The sequence below is a fragment of the Paroedura picta genome, chromosome 6 (assembly GCF_049243985.1).
Source record: "Paroedura picta isolate Pp20150507F chromosome 6, Ppicta_v3.0, whole genome shotgun sequence".
Classification (NCBI taxonomy): Eukaryota; Metazoa; Chordata; class Lepidosauria; order Squamata; family Gekkonidae; genus Paroedura; species Paroedura picta.
Window position 1 is genome coordinate 2,636,775 of NC_135374.1, and position 21,305 is coordinate 2,658,079.

A 21,305-nucleotide genomic window follows, 5' to 3' on the forward strand; every position below is an offset into this window, starting at 1 on the left:
CCCTGCTTTAAGAGATTAGGTGGGCAGAGGCCAGGGAAGGTGGGATTTAGGAAAGGGAGTCCAACATCCAAAGCTGCCGCTTTCTCCAAGGGAACTGATCTCTGTAGTTGAGGGGAGGATCAGCTGCAATAGAGTCTCCAGGCAGGAGCTGGAGGCTGGCAACTCCATCTGCGTCAACCATTGGGGAATGCTTTCCCGGAACCTCCCTAGAGTTTGCCATTGGATCTGCTTCCTGGGGCAGCCCCTAATGCTTCTTCTCAACGTTCCTCAAAGGCCACAGGCTTGATGAAGTTTGGGGCTCCCTGTTACACAAAGCCCTCCCCCAGCCCACCCCCTGGCTTAAAGAGGTGGCCATTAGACAGGTTCATAAGCCCCCGACCTTTTAGGAATTCTAACATAGTTTGTTGGTTGCAGCCAGCAAATGGCTGCTGCAGGGGGCGGAGCCAGCCACAAAATGGCTTCTTCAGGAGGTGGAGCCAGATACAAAATGGCTTCTTCGGGAGGTGGAACCAGACACAAAATGGCTGCTGAAGCTGTCAGTCACATAGTGAAGCTGAGAGAGAAGAATTAGTTTTTTATACCCCACGTTTTATCTGAAGGAGTCTCAAAGCGGTTTACAATAATCTTCCTTTCCTCTCCCTACAACAGGCACCCTGGAAGGGCGTTGGGGCTGAGACACCTCTGACAGAACTGCTCTGTGTAAACAGCTCTACGGGGACTGTGACTAGCCCACGGTTACCCAGCTGACTGCATGTGGAGGAGAATCAAACCCGGCTCTCCAGATTAGAAGCTGCCACTCTTAAAGCTGTCTCTCAGATCCCTATGCTGTGGCGGTAGAGCTAGTGCCAGAGCAAAATTTTAAAAACCTTCGCAAACAAACAATTCCCCAGTGGCCAACCAGAAGTTTCCAGTTCTTTGTTGAATCACTTATCATTTCCGCCCTTTGTTCAGAACCCACTTCCTTTCCTCCGGGAACGTTGGTCTGTGCCTTTTCCCGTAAGTGGACGTAGCTCAAAGGCTGACAACGCCCAAGAATAACCAAGGACACGATCCGCCAGGAAGCTCTCTCGCATGGCCTCCTCGTCCCTAAACAAGGGCTAAGCAAGCCAAAATGCTCTCCTGACCTCGTTGGGAGCTGCTGCAGAGCTGTGTGGGCTCAGTTTAAACCTGCAAGTGGGTAAAACGCTGTCTGCTTAAAGAATAAATAGCTTTATTGAGAACTGGAACAACTTGGTGAAGACAGAGAGGAGAGAGAGAGAGTCCTAGCAGTCTAACTGACCAACTTTGTACTTCTTCCTCTGAAGGCAAGCTGGGGGCAGGGGGCTCAAAGGGGAAGGAAGTCTCCAAGGAAGTCAACCAGGACATGAAAGTATTTGAAAAATACCAGGAAGTTCCTGATCTAACTATGCTAAAGACACATCTCTTCTGATGCCCCCTGCAGGATAGTCTTCACATGACTCTTTGCCAAGAACCACATTCCACATTTTCACCCTGGAGGATCCTGGCATGCCCAAGAACGCTCAGGACGAGTTGCAATTATAACAAGCCCAAACGCTTTATATTTACCATGGACCAGCCAGATTAACATTCAAAGCCCAGCCAAGACTTCTCTCACCCTCCCCGCCAGACGCAAGCAGGAAATCGGGACATCGCTGTGACGCAGAGCACAGAAAACGCAGACACACGGAGTTGACTGTGAACACGCAAAGCGGCCTTGTGTAGTGTGAATCCTTTCCCCGGTCCGTCCCGCCCAACTGTGGCTCCATAGAGTCAGGGGGTTGGACTAGATGACCTTGGAGGTACCTTCCATGATTCTAAGTCCTTTCCCATCCCCTGCTCCCCGAGAGCCTTTGAGCTGGAAGAGACTGGAAAGGCACCAGCTGGGACCTTGTCCCACACCCCCTTCCTCACGGTTCTCTGGCTTATGGGAAAAGTTGAACCAGACGTTGTCATTTGTGGCTCTCCCCCTTCTCCGTCCACCTTCTGCTGCTCTTCTAATGCTCACCTGGGGCAGGGGGGTGGGAGGAAGGCCCAAGCTATCACGTGGGACAATCTATCACCTCCAGCTGGTCTTTTGGGGAAAGTATCTAAGCAGCACTTGAGGGAGTCCCCAAAAGGAAAAGCGAAGGATGCTGTCCGGAGACCGAGGCCCTCAGTATTTTTGGGGGGGGGCACCGCCATGAGGCCGAAGCCACCAAGATCCAGTCCTCAAAAGCCCCTCCTCCAAACGCTCATCCGTTTTCAGGGCTGGCATCTGGAAGAGAGGACTCCGGGGTGCCCCTGTCAGTCGCTGGAAACCCAGGCAGAGAAGGACGGGGTGGCCGTGGAGGGGTCCTTTGCCGCCTGACTCCCGGGCAGGGCCTACGTCCACAGGGCCAGCTTCTTGCACTGGTCCACACTTACGATGTACAGCCCGGAGGGAGCCCAGGCGACCGCGTTCACGGGGGACCTGGAGGCAAGGGGAGAGAAAGAGAGAGGGCGTGCCAGTCAGAGGTGTCTCTTCCGGGGCAACCGGAATCCGTGCAGAAGAGAGGAGAGGTCATCCATCTTCCGGAAAACCACACGAGTGAGCGACGCACACGCGCAAAGCTGCCTTGTCCCGAGTCTGATCCTTGGTTCATCGAGGTCAGTATTGCCCACTCAGACTGGCAGCTGCTGTCCGGGGCCTTGATAGCGTCATTGCTAAACGGAGCCAGGCAATGGCGACACCACCTCTGCGTCATCTCTTGGCTTGAAAGAGATAAAAGGTTAACAAAATTTGGTGGCACTTTGCTGGCACTTCCTGCCAACATGTTTGGCCTGGCCGTGTCAGTCAAGAGGGCGATATAGGTCCTATACAACGATATACGCTAGATATCAAGAAAAAAAATTTCACCATCAGAGTAGTTCAGCAGTGGAATAGGCTGCCTCAGGAGGTGGTGAGCTCCCCCTCACTGGCAGTCTTCAAGCAAAGGTTGGATACACACTTTTCTTGGATGCTTTAGGATGCTCTGGGCTGATCCTGCGTTGAGCAGGGGGTTGGACTAGATGGCCTCTATGGCCCCTTCCAACTCTATGGTTCTGTGATTCTATGATTCACATCGAAGAAGAAGGTGGTTTTTTGGGCCCTGCTGTTTGCTACTGACAATCGCCTTCCCTTCCTCTCCCCACCACAGACACCTTGGGAGGTAGGTGGGGCGCGGAGAGCTCTGACAGAACCACCCTCTGCAAGAACAGCTCTACGAGAACAGTGAGTGGCCCAAAGTCACCCAGCTGGCTGAATGGGGGGGAGGGGTGGGGAATCAAACCTGGCTCTGCAAATTAGCGTCTGCCGTTCTTAACTGTGACACCATGCTGACTCTCTAAGGAAGAAAACTGGTTTTTTTTATATCCTGCTTTTCACGACCCAATGGAGTCTCAAAGCGGCTTCCAATTGCCTTCCTTTTTCTCTCCCCACAACAGACACCCTGTGAGGCAGGTGAGGATGAGAGAGCTCAGAGAGAACTGCTTGCCAGAACAGCTCTAAGGGAACTGTAGCTAGCCAAAGGTCACCCAAGCTGCCTGCACGTAGAGGACAAAGGAAACCCAATTCTCCAGATTAGATTCGGCCGCTCTTTACCCACAGTACCACACTGGCGCTTGAGAAAACAAGGATCTGAAACAAGTTAGACACAATCATAGAATTGTAGAATCACAGAATCATAGGATCATAGAGTTGGAAGGGGCCATACAGGCCATCTAGTCCAACCCCCTGCTCAACGCAGGATTAGCCCTAAGCATCCTAAAGCATCCAAGAAAAGTGTGTATCCAACCTTTGCTTGAAGACTGCCAGTGAGGGGGAGCTCACCACCTCCTTAGGCAGCCTATTCCACTGCTGAACTACTCTGACTGTGAAAAACTTTTTCCTGATATCTAGCCTATATCGTTGTACTTGTAGTTTAAACCCATTACTGCGTGTCCTCTCCTCTGCAGCCAGCAGAAACAGCATCCTGCCCTCCTCCAAGTGACAACCTTTCAAAGACTTAAAGAGGGCTATCATGTCCCCTCTCAACCTCCTTTTCTCCAGGCTGAACATTCCCAAGTCCCTCAACCCATCTTCATAGGGCTTGGTCCCTTGGCCCCAGATCATCCTCGTCGCTCTCCTCTGTCCCCTTTCAATTTTATCGACGTCCTTCTTGAAGTGAGGCCTCCAGAACTGCACACAGGACTCCAGGTGCAAACCCGTGCAAACAATCCAGCGTGCAAACCTGATGCACAACGATCACGCTCTTTTGCTTCACTTGTAACTGTCTGACCCGCACACAGCCCGGTCCCGGCTCTGTGGGTTTGGGGGCCTGCCCCTCCAGAGGGCTCACCCATGAACTGCTGCCAGGGTCCTCTCCAGGCTGCCGGTCTCCGTGTTCCAGAGGAAGAGGGTCCCGTCAGCAGAGCCCACCAAGGCGTAGCTCGTGTCCGGGCTGCAGCAAAAGAGAAGGAGTCAGCCTGTCAGGGGGACACAGTGGGGGGGGGGGGGGTGGCGTCTCGGACAGACCTGGGGTGGGGGCTCCACGGAATCAAAGTCCCGGAACCCAGGCAAAGGGGGCAGGCAGAAATTCAGCAAGTATTTTAATTCTGTCTTTCCAGTGCTTAGTTGTATTTTAACGCTGCATGATTTTTAAAAATTATTATGATGGCTTCAAAATGAAGGCCTTTCTTGCAACCCAGCCTCTTTTTATATGATTGGCTGTCTTTATACGAACACAAAGATGGGATATAAATGTTGTAAACAATAATATAGTTATTGATTTAAAACATGATGCCTTTTCGATCAATCAAAAGAAGAAGAGATTTTTATCGCATGCCCTTTACGGCCTGAAGGAGTCTCTAAGCGGTTTACAATCGCCTTCCTTTCCTCACTCCGGGAGGGGCGGCATATAAGTCTAATAATGAAAAGTGGGCACCCTGTGAGGTAGGTGAGCCAGAGAGAGCTCTGAGAGAAACTGCAAACATGGGGCCCCCATCAAGAAGGTCCTTTCAAGGTCCCCTAAAGAGGCACACATTAAAAAAAATGAACTGATGATTTGCAGATTTATTAGAAAATAGAAAAGAGTTTTTGTTTGTAAATTTAGAGTAACCGATGTTTGTCATTTTACATGTATCTGCCATGAAGAAAATTGGAAGCTTCTTCTTTATATTTTTTTTCTTTTTCTTTTCTCCTTTTCTATATTTATTCCCTTTCTCCTCTTGGTTTAATTTATTTCTTCTTCAAATTGTCTTGGATTAGTTGTTAGATTTTATCTTTGTCTTTTTTTAAAGACTTTTAATAAAAATTAATTTTAAAAAACCCAAGATTTAAATTTTTTAAATCATTCCATAAAAATATATAAATAAACAGAAGCCAGAGCTAGGGAAAGGGTCCAATCTTGGTTATTTGGGGGGAGGGGTCTGTAGCATATAAAAAAAACCCTTCACTTGCTGGTAGGAGCCACCAATAGAGAGAGGCAGGTGAATTGCCAAGGGGATTTCGGTGCCACCATCAAGGAGGTCTTTCTGGGGCTGGCCCCTACCCAGCCTCATATGCCAGGCAGACTGTAGTGGATGGAGAGTCGCCCAAGACGACCAGGTGGGTCGTTTGTGTGGTTTCCCTGAATTCCCTGTGGTTCCCCCAGCATTTGTGTGGTTCCCTGAATCAGGACTGTGGGAGACTCACCTGAACGCCGCCTTGGTCCAGTCGGAGCCACACTTGAACCCTTCGGCCCTGCAAAGGTGAGAAGATTGTGGTGTATGGAAGGGTGGCATAAAAATATAAATCAATAAATCAATAAATAGAGAGATAGAGAGATAGAGATGTATTGATTATATAAATAATATCTTTAACCGCTCCTGTGGAGCGGATTAAATAAAAGAGTAAGGGCCCTGAGGGCGGGCCCTGTCCGGGATGAGGAAGGGTGCCCATTGGCCCCTTCCCCTGGGTGGACAAGCGGAGGGCCCCAAACCACCAATCAGCAGCCGCGTGCAGTCCGGGGAGTGCAGTCACCCGGGGAGTGCAGTCGCTGGCTGACAGAGCCACCGGTCCCACTCCCCGGCCCCTGGGAACGCAGACAACTCGTTAGCATGCCAGAGTCTCGTTGGTTATCGGAATTAACCAGACAAATCGCTCCATGGCCGTTCTTAGTTGGTGGAGCGATTTGTCTGGTTAATTCCGATAATGAACGAGACTCTGGCACGCTAACGAGTTATGCGACCCCCAAGCTGACAGGAGTCCGACAGAATAAAGAAATAAGGAAAACTACAAAAATAGGACACTTTTCTTTCTTTTATGAATATATTTATTAGATTAGGGGTAGTCAAACTGCGGCCCTCCAGATGTCCGTGGACTACAGTTCCCAGGAGCCCCTGCCAGCGAATGCTGGCAGGGGCTCCTGGGAATTGTAGTCCATGGACATCTGGAGGGCCGCAGTTTGACTACCCCTGTATTAGATTGCCAGTGGATAGCTCTGTTTCTCTCTGTTTGGTTTGATTATTAGACCGTCCTTCTTATACTCTTGTGTGATATCTGTTCCAACTCAAGCCAGCCATAAGGAGGCCTCAAGAATGACCAGACAGGAAACTGAGGCTGGAAGCTCAAGGGCCTCCCCAAGGGCCTCCGGCAAACTCAGGTCGTCTTAGACTCCCCACCCCCCAGCCTGACATTAACCTTCCCTCTGCTCAGCTCAGCCCCACGGCAGCCTTCTCGTCCCCCGCCCCATACCTGAACACCTGCCGAACGTTGTGCGTGCGTAGATCGATGACTTTGAGTGTGTTGTCGCGGGAGCAGCTCAGCAGCTGCATGTGGTCAGGACTGATGCTCAAAGAAGTCACCCTGCCCTCCTCAGGAATTACCTGCGTGCAGCCGGGGCCCCTGCGGAAGAGGAAACGGGCGCAGAAGCAATCAGCCCCACCAGGAGGGTTTCAGAGGGCAAATCCTGCATGCCAGACAGGCCCCATCCCAGAGACCTACTTTATTTGCCTGTTATTAAGCCCATGCTTGGCATGTCCTCAGCCACAGTGGGTGGGCACGTGGATCATAGAGGATGTCTGTCACTAGCTACTACAGCCAATAGGTTCAATAGATAGTTTAACGAGGGAACCTCCTAACAGGAGTGTGCCAGTTTCCAATGGAATAACAAAAGAGTCCTGGTGAATTGCCCTTGTTTTGATATGCTTCATCATCAGTGTTTAATATAACAGTCAATGAACGATGCTCTGTGTGTTCTCCGTCTCCAGGAATGTGTACAAGCAATTGGCACTGCGCGTTCCTGAGACGGGGAGAACACACAGCATTTGCCATTGTATCTCATTTCATCCATGGATTGTTATGCCGCACACTGATGAAGTATATCATAGAATCATAGAATCCTAGAGTTGGAAGGGGCCATACAGGCCATCTAGTCCAACCCCCTGCTCAACGCAGGATTAGCCCAAAGCATCCTAAAGCATCCAGGAAAAGTGTGTATCCAGCCTTTGCTTGAAGACTTCCAGTGAGGGGGAGCTCACCACCTCCTTAGGCAGCCTATTCCACTGCTGAACTACTCTGACTGTGAAAAACGTTTTCCTGATATCTGGCCTATATCGTTGTACTTGAAGTTTAAACCCATTACTGCGTGTCCTCTCCTCTGCAGCCAGCAGAAACAGCATCCTGCCCTCCTCCAAGTGACAACCTTTCAAATACTTAAAGAGGGCTATCAAGTCCCCTCTCAACCTCCTTTTCTCCAGGCTGAACATTCCCAAGTCCCTCAACCTATCTTCATAGGGCTTGGTCCCTTGGCCCCAGATCATCTTCGTCGCTCTCCTCTGTACCCTTTCAATTTTATCGACGTCCTTCTTGAAGTGAGGCCTCCAGAACTGCACACAGTACTCCAGGTGTGGTCTGACCAGTGCCGTATACAATGGGACTATGACATCTTGTGATTTTGATGTGATGCCTCTGTTGATACAGCCCAAAATGGCATTTGCCTTTTTTACCGCTGCATCACACTGCCTGCTCATGTTTAGTTTACAATCCACAAGTACCCCAAGGTGTCGTTCACACACAGTGCTACCTAGAAGCGTATCCCCCATCCAGTAGGCATGCTTTTCATTTTTCTGACCCAGATGCAGAACTTTACACTTATCTTTATTAAATTGCATCTTGTTCTCATTTTCCCATTTTTCCATTGTGTTCAGATCTCGTTGAACTCTTGTCTCTATCTTCCAGAGTATTTGCCAGTCCTCCCAATTTGGTGTCATCTGCAAACTTGATGAGTAGTCCCTCCACCCCCTCATCTAGATCATTAATAAATATGTTAAAAAGTACCGGGCCGAGCACCGAGCCCTGAGGTACCCCGCTACTCACCTCTCTCCAGTCTGATGAAACACCATTGACAAGAACTCTTTGAGTGCGGTTCTCTAACCAATTCCCTATCCACCTAACGATCTGAAAATCCAGATTGCAGTCCTTCAACTTATCCATCAGAACATCATGGGGAACCTTGTCAAAAGCTTTACTAAAATCGAAACAAGGGTAATTCACCAGGCCTCATTTGTTATTCTGTTGAAAACTGCCACATTCCTGTTAGGAGGTTCCCTCATTAAACTGTTTATTGAGCCCGCACAGGATTCATTTGTTGTTTACTTATCACTGGCTAGACATCACTAGACATCATGAGGGGAACTTCTGCATTGAGAGGCACTAATCCTCTGAATCCCAGGGCCAGGAGGCAACATCAGGGGAAGGCCTCGGCCTCTCTGCCCTGTTTCTGGACCTCCAGCGGAACTGGTTGGCCACTGGGTGAGACGGGAGGCTGGACTGGAGGGACCATGAGACTCTTCTGATGTTCTTATGATCTAGGAATGTCAAGACTCTCCTTCCGGAAGGGAAGAACCTTGCATGCAAAACCGATCCATTCGGGCCCAGGCTTGGGGTCTCGGGAGCTTACCTGCTGTCCCAGAAGCGGATCATCTTGTCATGATGCCCGCTGATAATGACCGTATCGCAACAGGCAATGTCGTTACAGTAAGAGAAGACGTTGATGGTCCTAGAACCTGCCGGAAGGACAGCCGGGTGAGCCGGGGAGGGACAGGACAGGCCTTGACAAGAAGGGCTAGCATCCCCCCCAACACAGAGTGCGTGGCCATGCTGGGGGTCCCACACCCCCTCTGCCACTCACATCGCCCTTTGCACAAATCCCACTCTTTCACCGTCCGGTCTCGGCTTCCCGTCACGGCCTGGTGCCGAATGGACCGGAACTTGGCCGCCGTCACCTTGTCCGCATGCCCAGTGAGGATCTCCTAGACAACAGAAGTGCGGGAGGTCTTCTTAAATAATTTAATTCAGTTCTACCTCTCTTGTATCCCTGTTTGGTGTCGTGGTTAGGAGTGCGGACTTCTAATCTGGCATGCCAGGTTCGATTCTGCGCTCCCCAACATGCAACCAGCTGGGTGCCCTTGGGCTAGTCACAGCACTGATAAAGCTGTTCTGACCGAGCAGGAATATCAGGGCTCTCTCAACCTCCCCCACCTCACAGGGTGTCTGTTGTGGGGAGAGGAATGGGAAGGCGACTGTAAGCCGCTTTGAGCCTCCTTCGGATAGAGAAAAGCAGCATCTAAGAACCAACTCTTCTTCTTCTTCTTCTTCTTCAGTAATCTCAGGGCTCTCTCAGCCTCCCCTCCCTCACAGGGTGTCTGTTGTGGGGAGAGGAAAGGGAAGGCGACTATAAGCCGCTTTGAGCCTCCTTCGGGTAGGGAAAAGCGGCATAGAAGAACCAACTCTTCTTCTCCTTCTTTAGTAATCTCAGGGCTCTCTCAACCTCCCCCACCTCACAGGGTGTCTGTTGTGGGGAGAGGAATGGGAAGGCGATTGGAAGCCGCTTTGAGCCTCCTTCGGGTAGAGAAAAGCGGCATAAAAGAACCAGCTCTTCTTTTTCTTCTTCAGTAATCTCAGGGCTCTCTCAGCCTCACCTCCCTCACAGGGTGTCTGTTGTGGGGAGAGGAAAGGGAAGGTGACTGTAAGCCGCTTTGAGACTCCTTCGGGTAGAGAAAAGTGGCATATAAGAACCAACTCTGCTTCTTCTTCTGATGGCAGCCCATGCCACTGCTGGGGGACTTCTAGGGTTCTTATCAGAAGAAGGATGCTGTACTGCAGGGGTTGACTAGCCCTGCTGTACTGGAAGGACCACTGGTCTGATCCTGCAGGGCACTTCTTGTGTCCGTACAAAGGAGTGGAGGATGCTGTCAGCCCTCAGGTGCACAACATAAGAATCTTGCCCCAGCATCACTCTCTCGCGTCGCAACAAGACTCTGCACAGGGTCCTTCAGTACTTTCCTGGAAAGTTATTTATGTCCTGACATCTGACATCCTCCTCCTCCTCTTCCCCATTTCATCCTCACAACGACCCTGAGAGGTAGAACAGTCTGAAAGTCTGCGATTGGCTCAAGGCCACCCGGTGAGCTTCCATGACACCAGCGGGGATTCAAACCCTGGTCCCCCAGATATTGGTCCGACATTCTCAACCTCACTGGCAGTCTTCAAGCAAAGGTTGGATGCACACTTTTCTTGGATGCTTTAGGATGCTTAGGGCTAATCCTGCATTGAGCAGGGGGTTGGACTAGATGGCCTCTATGGCCCCTTCCAACTCTATGATTCTAGGATTCTATTCAGTCTGGCTCCCTCATGGGTTTTTCAGCCACGGCCCCCCAAGCACCCCCCGGCCGACCCCCTTCCCCAAGGGCCTCGAGGGGGACTCACACGGCACTTGCTGTCCCCGATCCTCCACAGCTGAGTCACGTTGTTGTACGAAGCACCTAAGAGGTGAGATCCCTGGGAGGGGGAGAGAGGAAAGGGACGGTCAGAGGCTGCTGGGACAGGGCGTGGCAGAGTCTCCGGGGGAGGCAAGCTGAAGGGGAACAGAAGCCAAGCCAGAAAGATGGCCTCCATCTCATGGTGCAACGGGAGCACATGGGGCTGCCGTCTATCGAACGACACCCTTGGTCTATCAAGGTCAGCCTCAGCCGCTCCCTCATTGCACCGTGGAAGTAAAGAAGGGTCAGCCCAAGTTAGTGGCCGGATGGGAGACCACCAAGAACGTCCAGGGTTGCTACGGAGAGGCAGGAAAGGGCCGACCCCCTCTGTAGGTCTTCTGTCATGACCTGGAAGGCCCAGGCTAGCCCGATGTCCAGTCGCAGAAACTAAAAGCCTTCAGGGACGCTCAGATGGCTGGTAAGGTGGCATCAATGAATCTGAAGGTAAAGAATTTTTTTTTTTAAGTCTGTCCATGGGGACTAGTTGTGGGGCCAGGCACGAATCCTCCGAATCTCAGGGCCAGGAGGCAAGAACAGGAACAGCCGGGACCTAATTTGATCTGGAAGCTGATCGGAACTGCAGCCCAGGGAATATTTACCCCCCCCCCAAATATGCCCGTCCAGATGCGTTGCAAGGAGAGAGTCCAGCCTCCAAGCAGGAGCCCCGTGCAGAGTAGCAGTCCAGCACCACCCAAGCCGCCAGCGAGCATCCACATCAGGGGTAGTCAAACTGCGGCCCTCCAGATGTCCATGGACTACAATTCCCAGGAGCCCCCTGCCAGCATCCGCTGGCAGGGGGCTCCTGGGAATTGTAGTCCATGGACATCTGGAGGGCCGCAGTCTGACTACCCCTGATCCACATGGAGGGTCCCACTCACCGACGGGTCAAAGTCGAGGCTGGTGATGCCCCCCGTAGCTCCCTCCAATGTTTGCACGTGTTCGAGGCGACCTGAAAAGAGTCAGAAGGGAGACCTCACGAGCCGGTCCCCCAGCAGCGTCGGCTACAGACCGTGAAGCCTTCAGGGGTAATGAGAAACCGGAGCCTCTTCAAGGGACGGCCCGAGAAAGGGCAGAGAGTGTCTCTTGCCACATTTACACCTCTCTGATGGCTGCACAGCAACAAAATGGAAGCTGTGTTGCATCAAGGCCAGTGGCCCATCCAATCTAGCACTCTAGGGCACAGAGTGGCCAGAATTCAAGGGTCATCAGTAGGTCCACCATATAGAATCAGAGTTGGAAGGGACCTCCTGGGTCATCTAGTCCAACCCCCTGCACTGTGCAGGACACTCACCACCCTCTCGCTCATCCACTGTCACCTGCCACCCCCTTGAGCCTTCACAGAATCAGCCTCTCCGTCAGAGGGCTCTCCAGATGTTCTTATTCTGTTTAGCCTGGAGAGGAGGCGGCTGATCTGATAACCATCTTCAAGTACTTAAAAGGCTGCCCTATAGAGGATGGAGCAGAATCGTTTTCTCTTGCCCCAGAGGGATGGACCAGAACCAACGGGATGAAATTAATTCAAAAGAAATTCCGTCTAAACCTCCGGAAGAAGTTCCTGACAGTTAGAGTGGTTCCTCAGTGGAACAGGCTTCCTCGTGAGGTGGAGGGTTCTCCATCTTTGGAGATTCTTAAACAGAGGCTGGAGAGCCATCTGACGGAGAGGCTGATTCTGTGAAGGCTCAAGGGGGTGGCGGGTGACAGTGGAGGAGCGAGAGGGTTGGGAGTGTCCTGCACCATGCAGGGGGTTGGACTAGATGACCCAGGAGGTCCCTTCCAGTGCTATTATTCTATGTTTCTATAATCATAAATAACAGCAGAAGCTCTCTCCCAGTGCTCCATCTCAGCCTATCTGGGGGGCATGGGGGGTCCCAGAGGAGGAGCCGGACAGTTCGTCTGTCCATTTTGGCCTCTGCAGCATGCCTGGTGGGATCGTGTTGTTTTGCGGACCCGGCAAAACTTCCACCCTCTCCCCCTCCCACCAACAAAGCAGGACGGCTCAAATAAGATGACCGCCCCCAATTTAAGGACTGGCTTCCTCAGCTTCCGAGATCCACCTTGTTTCTCTGGCCGGGAGAGTGGAAACCAGAGGGAAAGGTCAGCGGGCAGCCTCCCCACCAGCCCCTGAGCCTGGGATGTCCATGATTCACTCTGTCCCTTCAGAGGCTCCCACAGGACATTCCAGCCTCGGTTTCCTGTCTCCCACCCAGAATTTCCACTTATGGAGAAGGAAATGACCCAAAAGCACAACGGCAGGGAGAAATGGGGCCCTCTGCTGAAGGGGAAGGATTTCCAAGCAAACACACGGCAGGGAGGAGGGCGAACGCTGCCTGTTGGGAGGACTTAAGCATGCAAAGAAGAGGTCAGCACCAGCCACATGCAAGAATAAAGCAGTTTTTGTTTAGAAGAGAAAGAACTTTGTATAGAACAAGGGGAGAGAGAGTCCTGGCTAACTGCCCAACTGCAGGGAGGAAGGAGGCTCAAGGGAGCAGGAAGTCTCCAGCTCAGCCAATCAGGGCATTCCTGACCTAAATATCATCCTTCAGGGATGCTCTTACCTCCTGCCACGCTCCACAGTCTGACGAGCCTGTCGGTTCCACCCGTGGCCACCAGGCCTGAATTGGGGCTGAACGTGACGGCGTTGATCTCGGAGAGGTGGGCTTCCTGGAGGGGGGGAGGAGGACAGAGGGGGCGTCAAAGAACCACACAGACATGTACGCGGGGAAACCTGCACTTTTAGCGTCAGAGGAGCCCTGTTGAGTCAGGCCAATGGCCCCTTCAGTCCAACCCTCTGTGTCACCCAGTGGGGAAAATCTAGGAGCCATACTCATAGCCTAACCTACCTTAAAGGGTTGTCGTGAGGATAAGACGGAGGAGAGGAAAACAGTGTAAGCCACTTCGGGTCCCCATCAGGGAGGACCGAAAAGTTACTTTCAAGATCCCAGCTGGCTTCCTCACAGCTACTTCACATTCTGAGCTTCCGCATTTAAAATCCCCTGACCCTCCGTAAGAAGGGCCAGGGGGGTGACGAACAGCAGGGGGTTGGCTCACCTTGGTGTCGCTCACGAGGGAGGGGAGGCAGGTGGCCACGCAAGAAGGCAGGCAGCAGTAGTGATCCTCCGAAGGACCGCCGTGCGAATTCCCGCGCTTCAGCCTGAAACTAAGCAGAGCGAGAGAAAAATCCTGGGGCTACATCTCTTTCCGTCCTTCGCCCAAATCACCCCTGCAGTGCTGGCCATAGAATACCCTGACAGGGACTTTGAGCCACCATCGGCACGTGGCCATCAGTAGGTTCCAGTTTGGGAAGGCGAGGCTAGAGTCCAGGCCAGGGGTGGCCCTCCACACGCCATTGGACTACAATTCCCATGAGCCCCTGCTGTCCAGCTGCTGCTTGAAGATGACCAGTGAGGGGGAGCTCACCACCTCCCTAGGCAGGCCATTCCAATACAGGATTGCTCTGTCTATGAGGATTTTTTTCCTGATATCTAGCCTATATAGTTGTACTTGTAGTTTAAACCCATACCTGCAGGTCCTCTCCTCTACTGCCAACAGAAACCTGTCCCTGCCCTCCTCCAAATGACCATCTTTCCAATACTTCAAGAGAGCCATCAAGACCCCTCTCAGCCTCCTCCTCTCCAGGCTGACCATTCCCAAGTCCCTCAGCCTTTCCTCCTAGGCCTTGGTCCCCAGGCCCCGGATCCTCCTCCTCGCTCTCCTCTGAACAACCCCCCCCCCCCAATTTTGTCCACATCCTTTTTGAAGCGGTTCTTACTACTGGACTCCTGATCCTGCCCTAGTCCACGAATTAGATGTCCAAGCTTGTTTCTGCCCCAAAGGTAGTTTTTAACTTTCTAAGGACACATAGAAGTCAGCACAACCTACGAAAGAAAACTTTCTTGCTCAGGTTCACAAACTTTCTTCAACAAATGATTCGAGCAGGAGTAGTCAAACTGCGGCCCTCCAGATGTCCATGGACTACAATTCCCAGGAGCCCCTGCCAGCGTTCGCTGGCAGGGGCTCATGGGAATTGTAGTCCATGGACATCAGGAGGGCCGCAGTTTGACTACCCCCGGACAAGAGACTTGTGGTCTGTGTGTAGCTTACCGGGAGCAGAATCCTATTTATGTAACTCTCTGTTCTCCTTAAGGTGCCACAGGACTACTTATGCTAGGGCTTCACAGTTTGTTCTGGAGGTAAATCAAGGTGGGCAGCCGTGTCCGTGGCGGCGAAAAGAGACAGAATCCAGGAGCACCTTCAAGGTGACAAAATTTGTGGCAGGGGGAGGAGCCTTTGTGAGTCTCTGCTCTCTTCCTCAGATGCAGCGGGAGCTGTCCTTATATCAAAAGGCGGGTGGGTTTCCATTCCGTGCGGCTAAATGCGGTGCCTTCCAGGGAGACGGAGGACCATAGTGGTAGGTCACCACAGTGGTGGAAAAGAGCCAGAATCCAGGAGCACCTTCAAGAATAACCAGATGTGCGGCCCGGGAGGAGCTTCTGAGAGTCACTGACCCACAGAAGCTCCTCTCCTGCCCTGGATTTGGTTAGTCTTGAAGGTGCTCCTGGATTCTTGGTCCTTCAGGTGAGTCCAGCCTTCTAAAATCCTAATGCCTGTACTGATACACTGTTCACAATCCTAAGAGGAAGTTGCAATGTATATAAGTTATGTTACATAAGTTACATTTAAAATATTGTATTTCATGTTAGCTGGACTGTTCTAGTTTTTACTGAGCCCGCAGACAAAAAGATCCATATGCTGATTTCTCAAAAAAAAATCTTAACTTTGACTTTGAAGCTGCCTGCCTACCCTATTAGGCACAGCACAATCCATGCACTAATTTTTTTTTAATTCTTAATGTGAAGAAGTTTCCTGTGTGACTTTGAAGCTGGCTGCCTACCCTATTAGGCACAGCACAATCCATACGCTTTTTTTTTTTAATTCTTAATTTGAAGAAGTGTTCTGTGTGACTTTGAAGCTGGCTGCCTACCCTATTAGGCACCGCACAATCCATATGCTAATTTTTTTAAAATTCTTAATGTGAAGAAGTGTCCTGTGTGACTTTGAAGCTGGCTGCCTACCCTATTAGGCACAGAAGGATCCAAAGAAAATCTAGCCTTGCAAATGACTCCAGATCTTGGCGTTTTTGTGGCAATCTGATGACATCCCATGGCCAGAAGACACTGAGCACCTGGACGGAGCGGCCCACTTACTCAAACAAACCCTTGAACGCATCCACGTATCTGCTGAGGGCCATGGAAGTGACGGAGGCAGATCTAAAGGAAAAAGCAAGACAGGAAGGATCAGCCAAGTGGGAGAAAAAAAATCCGTATCATCAGCTTCTTGATTGAAATGTGGCACTCAGGTAGGGGCACCCGAACGGTGGCTCTCCAGAGGTCCATAGACTACAACTCCCATGAGCCCCTGCCACAGCTGTGGCGGGGGCTCATGGGAGTTGTAGTCTATAGACATCTGGAGAGCCACCATTTGGCCACCCCTGCATTAGAGGGAAATACCTCCGGATTTATTCTATTTTTTAACAATCCCACCCTTCCTAAACAAAGGGGTGGATGGCTAACCACCTTGGCCCACCCCAGCCAAGTAGGCCTCACCGCAGGGGGGGTTTACCTGAAGGGTCTTCTCCGTGGTTTCTCCCGTACCTCCTGCTCGGGAACTGCTGCCCCGGACATCTTCTGCTCTTCTTCCTTTCGTTCTTCTGGTTCTCTGGCGAGGGAAATGGTGCAGCGGATGAGACCGTGCAGGTCTGAGACTCTCTCCCCGTGGGAGGTTTACACACAACAGCAGAGTTTGGGTACAGCCGATGCCACAACAGATGCCGCAAAGCAGCTGGCATTTGTTTCTCGTTGGTCCAAGGCCCGTTTGGGGCAGGGCAATGCAATGGGCAGAAGTTCCTGCAGGGGCCGAACAGCGGACAGTCCCCCCCCCCCCCAAGAATGGGCAAGGAACCCCTTGCAACAGAGACATTTATTTAGAAGAAGGAGGACTTCTTCCTCTTCATTTATTTAAAACCTTTCTCGGCTTCCAATATAAATAAAGGACATATACAAGGGGATAGAAAGCAAAATTTAGGATTGCTTTAATCCAAGGCAGTCCTAAATAAAAACCATTGTCAGCTGCCTCCTAACTACCAAAATCAAAAGAATCCTAGAGTTGGAAGGGACCTCCAGGGTCATCTAGTCCAACCCCCGGCACGATGCAAGAAATTCACAACTACCTGCCCACCCACAGTGAGCCCAATCCCAGATGATCTCCCCCTCCCAAGAAGACTAGGCGTTTGCACCCCACTTTTCACTACCCAAAGGAGACTCAAAGCAGCTCACAGTCCCCTTCCATTCCTCACCCCACAAGAGACACCCTCTGAGGTAGGTGGGACTGAGAGAGCTCAGAGAGAGCTGCACTGTGAGAACAGCTCGGAGAGAACAGTGACTGGCCCAAGGTCACCCAGCTGCCTGCACGTGGAGGCATGGGGAATCAAACCTGGTTCTCTAGATTAGAGGCCACCACCCTTTGCCACTACACCACACAAGCACACCTCTCTGGGGAGGCTGTTCCGTAAACATGGGGCTGCCACCAAAAAGGGCCTCTCTTATGTGCCCACCAGACAAGCTTCTTTGATGGATCAGCCAAGTGGGCATCTCCCTGGGCTCTTAATTTCCGGGTAGGAATGTCTGAAGGAAGACAATCCTCTGGATACCCCAGTCCCAAACCACATAAGGCAGAGAACTGCAATGCTGAAAAACCAGGTTGATACAAGAGAAGAAAAAGAAGAGCTGGGCTTTTTATACCCTGCTTTTCACTACCCTAAAGGGGGTAAACAATTGCCTACCCTCCCTCTCTCTGCAACAGATATAGGTGGGGCTGAGAGAGCTCTGGAAGAACTGCTCAATGAGAACAGTTCTAACAGGACTGTGACTAGCCCAAAGTCACCCAGTTGGCTGCATCTGGAGGCTCGCCAGATTAGAGACTGCCGCTGTTAACCACGGCACCACACAGTCTTAGGGCCGACAAGTTTCCTGGATCTCTCATACGTAGGAACAATGACTCCCTCCTGAAGAAACAGCAGTGACTCTATCAGGATGACAATACAAGCAGCAGGGGACTCGTGGGAAAGGGGTCATCGTGTGGCCCTTGCTGGGCAGCCTCTGACCAGCTAACCATGGGAAGCACACAAGATTCAGGGCTCTGAGCAACCTGAGCCAATGATGCTCCAGTTGGGTCCTGCAGTCTGCAGGCGACATGCCCTCCCCAGCTGCCTCCCGCCCACCCCCCTCCGGAAATTAATTACTCTGGAACGCCTAAATTACAGTGATTAAGGCAATCATTAAGACAGGTCCTTTGGTCTCCCCTGGGTCCCCGTGAGAATCGGGTCTCCGTGGAGGAAGAGCAGAAATTGGCAACCATGAAGACAAACGTAAGGGACTCCCAAGGGCCAGGGGGCTTCTCTGCTCTTCCTCCAGTGGACAGGGGAGACCCTGGGCTGGAATGGGGTTGCCAACCTCCAGGAGGGATACAACCGACAAAAACTGGGGTACACAGTAAACGGGAAATACCAGGGGCAAAAGGGAGCTGTGCAATCATGACTCTGAAGCTACAGGAGTGGTCAACCTGTGGTCCTCCAGATGTCCATGGACTACAATTCCCATGAGCCCCTGCCAGCGTATGCTGGCAGGGGCTCATGGGAATTGTAGTCCATGGACATCTGGAGGACCACAGGTTGACTACCCCTGCTTCTAGTAAATAACGCTTGCAAAAGAGTCGTTTATAAAGTTATCATCAAGACAATCATAAGAACCAAGCAGTGCTGTAAATTTGGGCAAACAATTATTCAGGCAACAGTTCAACAGGTTTGTTCCAACTGAAGTCCAAACGAGGATCCGGTAGTCCCCTGGTTCGCAGGGTGGCTTCCGCCGTGGGATCCCTATGGGATCCTCCCCTGGATCACAGCACAGGCCATGTGCAGCCTGGAAAAGCACCACTGAGAATTAGTCCACTGTTTGGAGAATTCAGTCAATTTGTGATTGATTCCCTTGAGGGACTTGATGATATTATATGACTTCTGTTGAGTCCGCTATAGAAGCCACCTTGCAAGACCAGGGAAACCTCGTTTGGACTTCAGATAGAATCCTAGAATCCTAGAGTGGGAAGGGACCTCCAGGGTCATCTAGTCCAACCCCCTGCACTATGACGCAGGAACTCACAACTACCTGCCCACCCACAGTGACCCCAATTTCACGCCCAAGTGATCCCCACCACCACCAACAAAAATCTCCAGAATCCAGCCTGGCCTGGAGGGAATTCAACTACCATCACACTGCGAAAATTAGCATCCATCCTCCCCTGAGGTGGCAATTAGCAGGAACTAACCTGTTGAACTGCTGCCTGAATTATTTTTTTGTATGGCACTTTTAACTGGAGATGCCAGGAATTGAACCTGGGACCATCTGCATGCCAAGCAGAGGCTCTGCCACTGAGCCAGGGTCTCAGGTCAAGGTCTCTCCCATCCCCTCCTGCCTGGTCCTTCTAACTGGAGATGCCAGGAATTGAACCCGGGACCATCTGCAAGCCAAGCAGAGGCTCTACCACGGAGTTATGTCCTCTTCTCATGAAGCTTCCTTCGACTTCTTTCCTATCCCCTGCTGCTTGGTCCTTCTAAGTGGAGATGCCGGGGATGGAACCTGGGCCTTCCTGTGTGCCAAGCAGAGGCTCTGCCCCGGAGCCCAGCCCAACCTGAAATCAGAATTGTCTACTCAGACTGGCAGCAGCTCTCCAGTGACAGCCCCTCACTGCTGAGGTTTCGGCCCCCTTCCTGGGCTCCGCCCACAAACCTCCAGAAACTCCTCAACCAGGGGCTGGCAAACCGGTCCATTCAGGGAGGAGGGCCCCGATCCTCATGGCCTTTCAGGGCACCACATGTGGCTCACCTCTCCGTGCCGATGGGCCTCCGGGTGGCCTTCTTCAGCTCCTTGGACAACCTGCCTTGTTTCACCCTGCAAGGAGAGAAAGGTGAGCCACGGCCGTCTAAAGCAGGAGCAGTGAATGCCCCAAGCCAGGGGTAGTCAACCTGTGGTCCTCCAGATGTCCATGGACTACAATTCCCATGAGCCCCTGCCAGCAAACGCTGGCAGGGGCTCATGGGAATTGTAGTCCATGGACATCTGGAGGACCACAGGTTGACTTCCCCTGCCCCAAGCAATATAAATGTTCTCCAGCACTTCCCTTCATTTCTCCTCAAAAGGCAGGTGGCCCCTTTCATCCTGTGTTTCCACGTCCTACCATGGCCAGGCTAGGCCAAAGACTCTTCCATCTTCCTTTCTCTAAACAACTGAGAGAGATTACAGGCAGAACTAGGAGACCAGCTCTCTGACCGCTGTTCCAGCCCAATTTGGTTGGGCACCGAATCCATTCGGCCAAACCCAAATCCAAACCAGCATTTCGGGAGATTCCGATTCTGCCAAATCATTTCGGTCCGCGTACGAAAAGGACCACATTTTTTTCCCCTGTGCAAATCGCTATTTGAACCAAGAATTCTTTTTCTCCTGTGTGGGGTTTGCCAAGTCATTCCTCCCTGTCCGTCGCAGGTACAGACGGGAAGTGGCACTGCCATGAGCAGAAGCAACAGCTGTATACTGAGTCACACCCTCTTCCTACCAGGGGCAGCATCTACTACTCAGGCTGGCAGACGCTCTCCAGGATCTCAGGCGGAGCTCTTTCCCATCCCCTCCTGCCTGGTCTGTTTAAGCTGGAGTTACGGGGGTTTGAACCTGGGAACTTCTGCAAGGCAAGCCGATGGGCCACAACCTTTGCTAACCTCCCCCTTCTGCTCCTGACCCCGCAGCCTTGCCTTCCCCGTCTATACTCAGGGGGCCGCTCACCTCTCATTCTTCTCATTCCGATGCTCAGCCGCCTCCACCTTCATGCGCATGATGCTTTTGAGCAGCTCCAAGCCCCTCTCGGCCGCCCGGCGGAACTCCATGTCTTGGAGCCAGTAATGCTCACGCAAGTTGTCACATTCGGCCTTCACAGCGGCGTTCTGGCGGCTCAGCTCGTCCACCTGGCCCTTCAGCTGCTGCCGCGTGGCCTCCAGGTCGTAGAACTGGGCGCTCACGGAAGCCAACCTGCCGCGGAGGAACAAAGGATGACTCTTTCTGCAGCACCGTTTCTCATTCTTTATCAGAAACGTTTTATGGGCCGGCTTTCTACCTTGGGGAACTCACGGTGGCTTGCGGTGAAAATGGAGCACTTGCAAAACAAAACACTAAAGAGCAGAATTCAAAATCTCAGTTAGGCTTGCCAGGGAATTAAAACTATAATGAGTCAAACGCAGTCCCAAATAAAACCTTCTTCAACGGACTCAAAAAACGTTTCCCCCAACTTCCTGCCGTGGGCTGCTTTCAGGGATCCTGGAAATACAGGTCCTGGCAACGCAATTTGCCCAACACCCAAATACACCAGGGGTAGTGAAATGCCCCCCACCCCACTATTGCAAAACAAGACAGAGGAGGTTCCTCTGAGTTTTG

At 51.8% G+C, this 21,305-nt stretch overlaps 1 protein-coding gene across 2 annotated transcripts in view; it reads right to left on the reverse strand.

Annotated features, from left to right (window-relative positions):
• Window positions 1-1,536: 1,536 nt before the first annotated feature.
• ATG16L2 (autophagy related 16 like 2) overlaps window positions 1,537-21,305 on the reverse strand; it is a 35,815-nt gene continuing 16,046 nt past the window's right edge. For both annotated transcript variants that reach the window (XM_077341160.1, XM_077341161.1), the window contains exons 5-18: window positions 20,661-20,903; window positions 19,710-19,775; window positions 16,396-16,491; window positions 15,981-16,043; window positions 13,825-13,933; window positions 13,332-13,437; window positions 11,655-11,725; window positions 10,724-10,795; window positions 9,147-9,267; window positions 8,916-9,021; window positions 6,710-6,859; window positions 5,669-5,716; window positions 4,335-4,436; window positions 1,537-2,449 (exon numbers count right to left, since the gene is read on the reverse strand). In XM_077341160.1, coding sequence (XP_077197275.1) covers window positions 2,362-2,449; window positions 4,335-4,436; window positions 5,669-5,716; window positions 6,710-6,859; window positions 8,916-9,021; window positions 9,147-9,267; window positions 10,724-10,795; window positions 11,655-11,725; window positions 13,332-13,437; window positions 13,825-13,933; window positions 15,981-16,043; window positions 16,396-16,491; window positions 19,710-19,775; window positions 20,661-20,903 — 1,441 coding nt within the window. In that variant the 3' untranslated portion in view covers window positions 1,537-2,361. The remainder of the gene's footprint in view (window positions 2,450-4,334; window positions 4,437-5,668; window positions 5,717-6,709; window positions 6,860-8,915; window positions 9,022-9,146; window positions 9,268-10,723; window positions 10,796-11,654; window positions 11,726-13,331; window positions 13,438-13,824; window positions 13,934-15,980; window positions 16,044-16,395; window positions 16,492-19,709; window positions 19,776-20,660; window positions 20,904-21,305) is intronic.